This window comes from Rousettus aegyptiacus, unplaced genomic scaffold (genome assembly GCF_014176215.1).
Source record: "Rousettus aegyptiacus isolate mRouAeg1 unplaced genomic scaffold, mRouAeg1.p scaffold_m13_p_6, whole genome shotgun sequence".
In the NCBI taxonomy this organism is placed as follows: Eukaryota; Metazoa; Chordata; class Mammalia; order Chiroptera; family Pteropodidae; genus Rousettus; species Rousettus aegyptiacus.
In genome coordinates, this window is record NW_023416309.1 from 71,839,644 (window position 1) to 71,852,274 (window position 12,631).

Genomic DNA, 12,631 nt, shown 5'->3' on the forward strand with positions numbered 1-12,631 from the left:
AATAGTTATTGATACTGCAAGGACTAAAAGGAATGATTTCAGAATATGTTGCATTTATCTGAAATCTACCAATCTGAGAATAAATAAATGAGCAAGGCAAGAAGGGACTTTCCCTTGAGTTTTCATCTCGGTTTTGCAAAAATGGGGCAATATTATTTTATATTAATATCTAGGTTTTCATATTTGAACATAAATATCAATTTTAATTTTCTACTTGAGAAATTATATCTCAAGTCACTTGAAATTTTTGATCCAAACATAGAAGTTACAATTTATTACAATAAGCTATCCTCTAGGAAGAACCATGGTAAATCACGAATACATGAAATTGAGAATAATGTAAACCTCATTATTTATTCCAATGGTGTTTTGTAAGATTTAATGAGAAAAAAAGCTCTGCCCATGAAAGGTATTTTGTAATGCTACAAAGAGTGAAGTATTACAGGCCATAAATTAGTTATTTTCTTGCACATAAATTAAAGTTGTTTTATACAATGTAAACATTCATTAATAGCAAATTCTTGTCTCTCCTGAGCTAATTCTAGTTTCCTACTCCCATCTCCACCCCCACAACACACACACACACACACGCACACCAACCTGTATGGGAGCCTCACTCTTCATGAGATATTGGACCTTACTGAGAATGCACTGCTGGAGCTGGACCCAGGAAATGGTTCTGTCTTCCCTTATCAGGAATGGTGGCCCAAACCTGAAAATTCAAGGACATCAGGTTATTTCAGCAAAAGAAAAACCCAAAATACCAACAGTCATTAGCATTTGCTCAACTCATGGGATCCTCTCCACCGGATAAGAGTTAAGTATCAAGTACTATACAAAATTGCCCATCAGAGAACCTTGTTGCAAATGAAGACACTGATGTAAATAGAGGCCCAGAGATGCAAAGCTAAAGCGTGAACCTGCAATGTAAGCAGATAGCTCCAAATGATCAGCGGGGCTGATCTTCCCCCACAGTAGAGAGCAGCAGAAGAGAAGATCTGAGGCAGAAGAAAGCAAGGCAGACATAAACCCAGAGGGAACCCATTTCAGCTGATACTTTGTTGGTTTTGTGCATCAGGAATATTCTCATAGTCGAGAATTTTTTTCATATCCCAATCTGATAAACACAATGCAGTAGGCTTATAGTGCCGAGATCACCAGATGTGGCTGTGCTGTCAGGTCCAGCTCAGCCACGGGTACGTACAACTGGACAAATTACTGACCTGTGACTATTCCATGGTCACACCACACAGGTTGTGTGAAGAACCAATGGGATAAGAAAGTGAAACCATTGAATAAACTTTGCTAAAGCAGCGCAGATTTGAGGTATGTCTGGATGGACAAGGGCACTGTGTTGTGTGGACAGATCTGTTTGTTTACCTCCCCCTTTACTGTTGGGCAGTAAGGTTGCTTCCTATTCTCATTTAAACAATACTTACTTATACTAGGAACTACGTATATTCTTATACATACAACTTTGGGTGCACAACTCATTGATTTTTGGGATAAAGTTCCCGAAGTGGAACCCCAAAACCAAAGCTATTTATTCCCTAGCCACCCTCCAGAAAAGCCACACCAATTTATCAGTGAGGCACACACCCCATTCCCTTGACACTTGCCCAGGATGAGTATTATCAATTTTCAAAGGTTCTTTAACAATGTGAGAGGTTACAAATAGCTTAATGCTATTGCAATCAAAATTTCTTCTATACTATATGAAACTGAGTATTTCTCTCAATAATTTGAGAGGTAGGTTTTATATGAGGAATATACATCCTTTATCTGTCATATGACATAAATATTTTTCCACACTTGTGCTTTGTCTTTTAAATTTGCTTTTACTTTAAAAAATTATAAGTGTATTTTAAAAACTAGACTTTTTCTCTATAGCCCCTGCCTTAGTTGTTAAAATAGCTCCCCCAACCCAAAGATATAAATATTCCTCTATATTATCTTCAAGTTATTTTATGGTTTCCTTTTCTATAATTACCTCTCTAATTAATCTAGAATATATACATGTGAATTTATGGTGAGAGTAAAAAATTGATTATGTAAAACTAAAAAATAAATCAATTAACCTAGCCTTGCACATTGAATAATTCATTTACTCTTTAGTAATATGAAATATGTCATCTTATCACATAATAAATATTTAAATATACTTTGGCCTATTCTGTTCCATTGATTTAAATGTTCGTTCTGCCTATATTACAATAATTTAATAATTAACACTTTATTCTGTTTTAATAGAGGAACCCCTCTTTCTCCTTTGTCTCTCCTCCAATATTTTCTGGCTATTCTTACACGTCTATTATTCCAGATAAATCTTACAAACATTTTATCAATTTAAAAATTTTTTATTGGAGTTAAATCTTCTAAACATGTTATTTGGATAGTATAAGAAAACTATCTACTTTTGTATATTTGTTATGTAACCAGTCACTTTCCTGAACTCTTTCATTAGTTCTAATCACTTTCATGCTCTTGGTTCTCTGGACAATGATATAACCTTGCAAATAGCGGTAATTTTATCTCCTCTTATGGCCAGTTTCTTTTTCCTTGTCTTACTGCACTGCCCAGGCCTCACGACACAGTATAAAATAATGTGGTGAGAGCAATAATAACTTTTCCTGAAACTAAGAGGAGGGCTTTCAATGTTTAATTGTTAAGGATGATGTTTGCCATCTGCTTAAAGCAGTTACTTCTGCTCTCTTGATCAGAAAGTACCTTATTTCCTACTCCCAGTTGACTAAGCTTGAGAGTGAATGTTAAATTTCACCAAATTAGAATTATTCTAGACAAAATTCCAAGTACATGTCTCCACCTCCCATACACTATGTGAGAAGAAATAAAAGTTAAACATACCTGCTAGCCTGCTGCCCTGACCCCACCAAGTTACAGAAGAGGATTAGCACCTTGTTCTCACTATGGACAGGCAGGGATAATCGCTGACTCTCACGGGCTGCCAAGCGTGGGGAAACCGACAGACCAGGTGGATGAGCTGAAGAGAGAAAATTACATTTGTATTCTTAAAGGAGCTGCTTTGCTGGGTCAGAATGCTGGCTTCTCTAAGCCCGAGTACTCTTACCCACCTTTGGGAGACACTGGAGTGCTTTTGGGGAAGAGATATAAGGTTCATGGCACTTTTACCATCTGGAATCTGGCACACTACGATCGTATAAATAGTGAATCTGTGTTGTGTTCAGCCAATAATTTTAAAATAAGGGCAGGGATTTCAATTAACACCTTCAAAGCCAATCTGAAAAATATTCCCAGATGACTTTGGTTGCTTGTATGCCTTGATCAGAGAGTATCCACTCTCTTAGAAAGCCAACATGAGAAGCATACAGAGAAGGTAAGAATCTTTAGCCTTGAGAAAGTGGAGGAATTGGACTTTCCTCGATTTCCAATCAGTTCTGAAAATTTAACTTTTAAGGCACAGATATGTCCCCTATGCTTGAATTTGAAATAAGGGTTTGTTTCACTGAGTTACAACATAATCAGGGCCAATGTCCTGTTCCAGATTCCTTGCCCAGAGTCTGTTGACCCAGAGCAACCACAAACACATGGTTCCCATAGCCTTCCACCTAGGCTAGCTGAGGATTTGGGGCCTGGACACAGGATTCATCTGAGCCATAAGGTCACACTGGCCCAGGGTCCTCTAAATATGGGCTATCCTGACTTGCTAATTTGACCAAAATGTATACTGACCTACAATGAAAGACTCTCAAAAATTGACCATCTTAGCCAGTCTAAAGATTAGGAAAGGCAAGTATCAAAAGTGGACTGTTAACCTCTTTGGCCATCGACTGCTCCAGTTTGTAAAAAAAAATTTTACTTTAAGCACAGACCTTGAACAACAGGAGTCTGAAAACAAAGATTGCCCCAGCACCTATTCTGATTAGTGATTGTCCAAGTATGGTCTCAGGACCAGCAGTATCAGCATCTCCTGGAAACTTGTTACACTTGCAAATTCTCAGGTCCTACCCCTGGCCTACTGAATCAGAAATTCTGTGAGTAGAGCTCAGAAATCTGCTTACACAAGCCCTCTAGGTGACTCTGATACTCACTAAGGTTTTGAAAACCCCTGTATTAGTCGAATATTTTAAAATAATCAACCATCTGTATAATGAATATCAGAGAGAATAAGCTTGATAGCTCTAAGCGCTAAAATTAAATGTCTTATGCCTTAGCACCTAATGAATACCCTCTCAAATCTGTAACTCATAACAGTCAAGTAAAATTATGCAAGCACTATTATACCTGAGATGATCTCTTGGCCAGTTGGTGGGGGAGCTAGGAAGGCATACACATTATCTCCCTCTGCGATAGTGTTGAGGTCCTCTTCATCAAAGAAAGACCGCTGGAGTCCACTGGGATACAGTTCAACCAAGATCACCTGGAATGAGAAGGATCATTTTCCCTCTTGATTCCTCAAAGTGAACTTAACAAAGAAATCTAAAAGTGAAGTGATTGAGAAGTACAAATTGGCAGTTACAATATAGTCACAGGGGTGTAAAGTACAGCATAGGGGATATAGTCCATAATACTGTCATAACTATGAATGGTGTCAGATAAGTACTAGACTGATGAAGGGATCACCTTATAAGTTATATAAATGTCTAACCTGTATGTTGTACACTTGAAACCAATTTAATATTGAATGTCAACTGTAATTTTTTAAATTTAAAAAATAATAAAATAATAAATAAAAGTGACTAATAGGCTTAAACCTCTTTTACCCTGTCCTCCCTTATAACTAGTAAGAAACCATTTATTTTTAGTACTAAAACATAGACTAATCACAGACATCTCAACCTAACAATAAAATATCAAACTTCCCTAGGGAAAGGTGGGGGAAAGAAAGTTGAAAATTAAAGTTTAATATCCAGCTAAACTATCATGCAAGATGCGCAAAAAATAAAATCTTCAGATAAACACAAAATGAGAATGTTTACCATTAACATATCTCCGCTGAAAGAACTAAATACAATTGCCAACATTTTTCACATTATGTCATAGCTAAAAAATATTTTCATGGAATACTATGGTAAGCAGAAGAAGCTTGTTTTATAGAGAAAAAGAGGGGTGACTGCCTTGAGGGTCCTAGCTGCCCCAGACCCAACTCTGTCATCTCAAGGCCTAAAGGACTCAACATTTCAGTACACATAAACCATTCAAGGCACACTGGCTAAGAAATTCTCTTGTAAAAGATAACATCTCAGAGTAAAAAAATAAAAAACTGAATCTGAAGGAAACCTTGAGTTGTGAGAGGAAATGGTGAACCAAAGAATATGGTAAACATTTATAAATGTAAACATGCATTGACTATATAAAACTATAATAACGACTACACTACTACTACAACTAGGGAGAAAGGGGAAGAGGAATTAAAATACTGAACAACAATATCTATCTACGATAAGCAAAAAATATATAAAGGAAATTAAAACATGCCGAGATCCTTGTGTTGTTTGGGAAAGTTAACATAAGATTTGGTAGTTATGCATGTTGACATTTTAATGATAACCATTAAGAGCACAGAACTATAATTATATGTTCCAAACCTGAGAGATGGAATAAAGAAAAATTGCTCAATCTAAAAGAAGCAGTGAAAGAGAGGAAATAAAGAAAAAGCAGGGTAAACAGGAAGCATAAAATAAGATGATATAAACAAGTCCAAATATATTGATGATCATAGATAACATAAATGGGATAAAGTCACCAATCAAAACAAAATCTCAAAAATAGATTTTAGGCTCTAATCGAAGTGTCCACCCTTGCACCTAGAAATCCCAGGTGATACATATCTTACTGAACACACACCTCTCAAATTCCTGACAGTCCTTTTACTCTCTTAATTATTCAAACTCTACCTCTCTCAGACTTCCCTACATTGTTCATTACATTACTACCATATTTTCCCAAGACTCTCACCTACTATCTTTCTCTCTCTCTCTCTCTCTCTCTCTCTCTCTCTCTCTCTCTCAATAGATCCCCATAGAGCACTGAGAGGTTACAAAGCAAAATGAACACATTTTCCCCACTTGAATTCTCATAAAAATGGTGATAGAGGTCAGAGGGCTTAATTGGTTGGGGGCAGGAAGGAGCCCAGTGAGGTGATGGAAAGGCTCGGTGGTTTACATGGTTTACATGGATGTGTACACATGTAAAAACGCAACAAATTTTAACCTTAAGACATGTATACTTTATTATATTTGTGTTACTCCTTAAGAAAAGGTTAAAAATACTATTTAATTTTTTAAAAAATTCCATGAGGGCATCAGAAAAATGTAAAATTTACATTTTACAGCTAAAGAAACAGAGGATCAATTATTTTGTCCAAGGTGAGAAAACGAGAAAGTGACTGAATCACAGTAAAATCCCATTCTGAGCCCTTCCCATCATGCCACATTGCTTTTCCACACCATTGCCTCTATCCTGCCCTTTCATGAGGGCCCCTGTTACAAGCTCCACCCTTCAAAGTCACAGTGAATCCAATCTCTTTACCAAGACTCCTTTTTAAAAAATAGTGGAGCACAACCATCACACTTTCCCTCATATCTTCCCTCTCCAGTTCCCCCTACTCGGTTCCCTCAGTGGCTCCTCATATTTCATTTATTGTCCCTTCAGCATCCTGGCTTATATTCACAGGGGTGAAAATATTGAATAGTGGCTCAGGCTTTGAAATCAAACCATCTGTGGTCAGATCCTGGCTCGGCCACTTAGCAGCTATGTGACACTAGGCAAGCCACTCAACCTCTCAATGCCTCTTCTTTGCTCTCTGGTAAAATGTAGATAATTTTAACATCTACTTCACAGGATGGTTGAGAATTAAATTGGCTATGAATATAAAGTTCATAGAGCTGTGTCCGGCATTCATGAAGCACTACTGAGGGACAGCTAGTATTAGAATTACTACGATGGTAATCATCATCACCTTCTTGGAAGACAAAGGTGGTGTCCTTTTCTGGTTATTCTGTGTAAGTACAGGGAGGTCAAGGCTCAGTCATCACTGACACCAGAGACCACTGATCAAACAAAAGTTTGTGAGTCAAGCTAGAGTAACCTGGGAACCAGAAATGAGCCTAAAACAGCCTAAACAGCTGGCCCAGTTAGCACTTCATCATCCAGTGACCAGGCCCCATGCAATTCCATCATACCTCATCCACAGGGACTCTGCCTTCCTCTGCCACCATTTTCCTCAGGGCTGCCACTGTGCTGAGGATCGGCACGGCTAGGCCCACCCGCAGGAACTGCTGGCTCTTAGAGGGGAAGACCAAGGTGATGCTCAAGAATCTGAAAAATAAGAAGGAGTCCATATCCTTAAAGGACTGACATGAAGTATCCCCAACACTACTGACACTGGGTCAAGTTTGGAACTTAGGCTAATCTCTGCTTCCAGGTCTAGTCACTGTACTTCAGGTACACTGTCACAAGGTGGCAGTGGAGAGCCAATTCTCCAAGGGTCTCTGCTGAATATACTTTTCCAGCAAGTTAAAAGGTATTTGATTAAGAATCAAAACAAAGATCTACCGTCTCAAGGTTCTGTTTGTTAAATAGAAAATCTGAACCAAAAACAAACTTTGAAGTTTGAGAAGTAAAGCGGCCAGGCTTCTTAAGATTCAACACTATTGACGATGCCCTCCTTTCCTTATTCAAATTCTCCCTTGCTAAGGGAACATGCCCCTTCTGCTTTATCTGGTTCCACTTCCTACCATCGCCACCAGCATACCTAAGGCCTCACTTTTCCAGCTCCTGTTTTATACTGCAGTAATTATACAAGTCACACAGCTAATTAGTAGAGCTGGGATTTGAACCCAGGCAGTCTGGCCCTAGTCAGTGATCCTAACCCATGTGCTATGCTTCATCAAGCCAGGAGTCTCACCTCACATCTACCACTACATATCATCTGATGGTGCCACTGGCGATAGGATAAACAAGTGCTATATTTGTGGCATAGGCTATCAGCAACACAGGAATTCAGAGCAGAAAAGGGGATTAAGTTGCCAGGAAAGGCTTTATGAGGTTGTCATGCCTTCAGCTGCAGAGGGCAAGAAAAATTCTATTTACAAAGTTGGGGAATGCAAGGAAGAAATGCCACCATCTTGATGCCAGTGAAAGTACGCTATCTAGTTGCTCACTAAACTTCCATGACAGTGACATTGGTCAGTTGCCTTATGGTCACTGCTAAGACCTAGGCTCCCTAGAGGCCTGTATCATGTGTTTCTTACTTCTTTTTACAAAACTGCGCCTCACCACAGCTCTTACCCAATCCTACCTCTTCTTTTCTTTTTATCTCGTCTCCTCTAACAACCCATTCCCCTTTTCTTTGCTCCTTAGATAAACATTTTCCTGCACCTTTAAAAAAAAAAAGAGAGAAAGGATTTAGAAATAAAGCAGGGAAAAGCAGGTGGTGACAGATTTTCTCCCATTTGTCCATCTGACTGAGTGGTACATGCCAGCTTCTGAATGGGCCAAAGACATAAGCCTGGTGCTGATAAATTTACAAAAGCATTGTTTGTAATTACTTCTTCAGATAAATGTGGGATATAGTAACCTTTCACTTTGTCACATTCCATAACTGAATGTCATCCAGCTATGTGGCTGGTTTCTAGAGAAATACTGGCAGAGAAGCAGAAGAGAGACGATTACAGATGCAGGGCCAGAAGGTTCTCAATAAGGAGTAAGAATGGAAGTCAAGTTCACTGGGCATGACACGCGCGTACCTTGTCTGGCGCAAGGGGATAGGTAGTGACACACACAGGAAAGGATCGAAGGTGTTGCTTTGTTTCAGGCAATGGGGACAAGTCAAAGAAGATCTGTGAGGGCAAAAAATAAAGATTAAAAATTAATCACATTTAAACGGTTTGACTGTTGCTCAGAAAGTTAAATATAGATTTATCATTGCAATTTCACTCCTAGGTATACAACCAAAAAATTGAAAACGGTATTCAAACAAATACTTGTACACGAGTATTCATAGTAGCATATTCACAATAGTCAAAGGGTGGAAACAACCCAAATGGCCATCAATGGATAAATGGGTAAATAAAATGTAGTATTTACACATAAGATAATTACTCAGCCATGAAGTCCTGACATATGCTACAGCATGGCTGGAACTCAAAAACATCACACTAAGTGAAAGAAGTCAAACATAAAAGGCCACATATTTTATGATTCCGTTTATAGGAAATACCCAGAATGAGTAAGCCGTAGAGAAAGAGAAAGCAAATTGGCGGTTGCCAGGTGCTGGGAGAAGGAAGGATGCGGAATGACTTCTTAATGGATATCATGTTTTCTTTTGGAGTAATGAAAATGCTTAGGAACTAGAAAGAGGTGGTAGTTGCATAAAATTGTGAATGTACATGCCATTGAACTGTACACTTTAAGAATGTTAATTTTATGTTATACGACTTTCACTTCAATTTTTTATAAAAATAAAAAAGTGCATTGAGTATGTATTTGTTCACTGAGCATGGGAAGGGAAGCTACGCCCCTTCCAAACAGAAACATAGTGTGCCAGCTGTTAAGCTGGAAGGGCTCTCAGGACCATCTATTTCCTTGGTTCTCAGCCTCACTGTGCCCCAGAATCACACAGGAAACTTTTCTTCAAATGCAGATGTCCAGGCCTTACTCCTAGAGATTCCGTTTCAAGGGAAGCAGGAAGAGGCACAGGCATCAGAATTTTAAAAGTTCCCCAGGTGACACTATTGTTTAGACAGGGCTGAGAACCACTGATGCAGTCTGCCCTCCTTCTTGTGCCGATAAAAAAACAAAGTTCAGAAAATAGCAGCTAATAGCAATAGCTAACAATGAAACAGCATTTAGTAAGAACTGGGCATTATTCTGAGTATTGTGCCCATATTAACCCATGTGCTACCCATAGCAACCAGGATTATCCCCATTTTACAGAGGAGAAAACTGAAGCACAGAGAAGTTAAGTAACTTGCACAGGGACACATAGCTCTTGAGGGGCAGAGCTAGGCTCAGACTCCAGAGTCCATGCTCATCACTGTTCCTGCAGTCTTTAGAATAAGTGAGTGAGGCATTGTTTCAGAGTAGATATTCAGACAGTTTATTTATATTCTTAAAACTCTTAAATTTAACACTCCCTAATTTTAGCATGTATCTCTGAAAGCGAAGAGCAACTTTTATATTCCATATGGGTGCTCAAATTTTATTTCTTTAATCATATGATGTTCTATTTCTTCCATAATATAAGAGATTTCTGGATGTTACAATCCTTATCCTAGAATCTATATTAATTTCCTTGGGAATATGGAACAGTACTCACTAGCAGGGTAAGTCAGCAAGCAACCGGAGCTGCTACCAGAATCAGGTTTTCTGTTGAGCAGTCAAAATAGGGGAGGGAAAAAAAAAAAAACAGGGAAAAGCAAGAAATCTTGAGGTTTTCCGGGTCCTGCCCAAGGCAACCCTAAATAATATGCTCACAGCAAGCTGGCTCTCCTGGATACAAGTTAACAGCACACCAACCATGATTCTAGAAAACAGACCCAAGAATTTAATGTTCAATCATTCTCACTGACTCTGATAAATTTCTCTTTGGGAATACCATGGCAATGTTTTGGTAAAAAAAAAAAAAAAAAAAAAAAAAAAAAAAAAAAAAAAAAAAAAAAGAAGCGTATCAGACATCACTGTGGCATTGTGGAGTTTCCTCTTCCACCCCATTTTTCTTCCAATCTTCCCACCTTCACACATCAAGTACTTAGACATAACAGGGGGCTGAAGATGTATTTTTGTCCTTGGTAAACTTCCAAATCCCGTTTTGCATTTTAGCAATCAAATGAAAAGAAATATTTTTCTTTGACTTTTTTTAAACATACTAAAACTAAGCTAGGCTGTGTTTTTCTTGTAGAGTTGCATCACACTAAACTGGGATAGACCTACACATCTCTGTCAGGGATCAAGAGATGTGTAGTTTGGAAAAAAACTTATGAGGGTCTAATTTTATATTTAAAGAATGAAGAAAACACTGTTTTCATGATAAACTACAGAAAGGAAGTGAAATATGCCTGAAAGGATAAGAAATGAGACAGAGTGAGTGGGACCAGCAGATCAGGAAGAGAGGGGCAGCATCATTTCTACAAAGAACTGCAAGTTACTAGGTTCCAGCTACACTTCACATGTGGCCGGAGGGGTCCTTTAATCCTCGCCATCCCCTCTGGAGCATTCAGTCTTGTCCTGTTGTCCCCCAAGCATTCACAGGGGAAAGGGACAGGAAATCACCCTCACCGCCCTTCAGTGTTCACTCACCCATCTCCTGAAGGTGTTCTTCTTATCAAACCTCTTCTCTTCTAAAGCTGACCTAGTCAGCTGCTGCTGAACCTTGGCACTGCTGCTCGTTTCCTGCCAGCTACAGACGCCCAGAAATGAGCCCCACACGCTGACACTGCACACTTTGTCACTCTGACCTCTTGCTACTGCCATATACACATTTCATACCTCACACCTGGCCAGCTTCACCTGCTCACTGGACAGTGGAACTGATGTCTATGCCACCAACAGGAACTATGACAACACATAAGCAAGATGTCACCTCTCCAAGACCTATTCTGAGAAAGCCTTCTAAAGTATACTCTGCCTAGAAGGGAATGCTGCCTGTGATGAGGACCAGATTAGACTTTCTGTAAATAAGGCTATGAGTAACATGAAGAAATAAATACAAGCACACACATGCACATGCGCGCGCGCACACACACACATACACACACACTGCCTCCTCTAGCTAAAATTCCAATGGAGTAACAATCCTTGGTTATTAAACTTGCAGATGTTTTAGGTTGTGGTCATAATAATACAGAATAGCTAATTATTTTTATTCTAGTCTGTAGCACTAGCACCCTAATACTATTCTTCCTTCTCTCCTCCAGCCAAATTCAAACACTCAGCCCCCTAAAAGGCGGTGGGGGGATGAAGGAGGGAGAAAGTCAGTGAACAGGGGCCTCTGAATTAACCCATAATACCTCTTCCAGCCTTCAATTTTATAAAGAAGGCTTATACCATGGCAGCTTTCTATCTTAGGCAAGCCCTCCCAAGTGGAAAGGAAGGCTGAGGAGGGTCCAGGAGGCACCACCACTCAAAGGCACCAGTGTAGAGCTGGCCGCCACTGAATGCTGCAAAAAAATCACTTTTCGGACCTCAAAGCCCTAGCCTGATGGACATCTCTAGCTATTATTTTTCTTTACTATAGACAATCAGGCACAAAGCAGGTATTTTTAGCTGTCATCAGTACTTTTTCAGCATGAACACCTCGCTTCTTATTCATCATCCTATAGTAATCTGCCCAAAGGGCACTTGCAGTCTTTAATATCTGATCGGCTCAAATGTCAATTCCTCAGGAATCCTCTCCTGACTCACCCTGCACCAGTCAGAGTGATACTATGATTTTAATACGAAATACATATTTGGTCTTCACACCTGCTCCTAGCACAGAGCTCCTGAAACCTTGATATCTCCTAAGTATAAGAGCAAGAATAAAGGTGAAAGGAGCATCTTTTGTTATTCATAACAAGCCCCTTACAACCACACCTAAATGATGTTATTGAGGTGATTTTGGAAAGCCCCTAGATAACCACGGGATGGGGCTGGTTGCCAGGGGAACCAA

At 39.2% G+C, this 12,631-nt stretch overlaps 1 protein-coding gene across 1 annotated transcript in view; it reads right to left on the reverse strand.

The window, feature by feature from the left end:
* Window positions 1-12,631, reverse strand: part of USP43 (ubiquitin specific peptidase 43) — a 56,287-nt gene that overhangs the window by 24,603 nt on the left and 19,053 nt on the right. Inside the window, 5 exon segments of the mRNA XM_016154658.2 lie at window positions 601-712; window positions 2,866-3,001; window positions 4,264-4,399; window positions 7,164-7,299; window positions 8,730-8,822. Coding sequence (XP_016010144.2) covers window positions 601-712; window positions 2,866-3,001; window positions 4,264-4,399; window positions 7,164-7,299; window positions 8,730-8,822 — 613 coding nt within the window.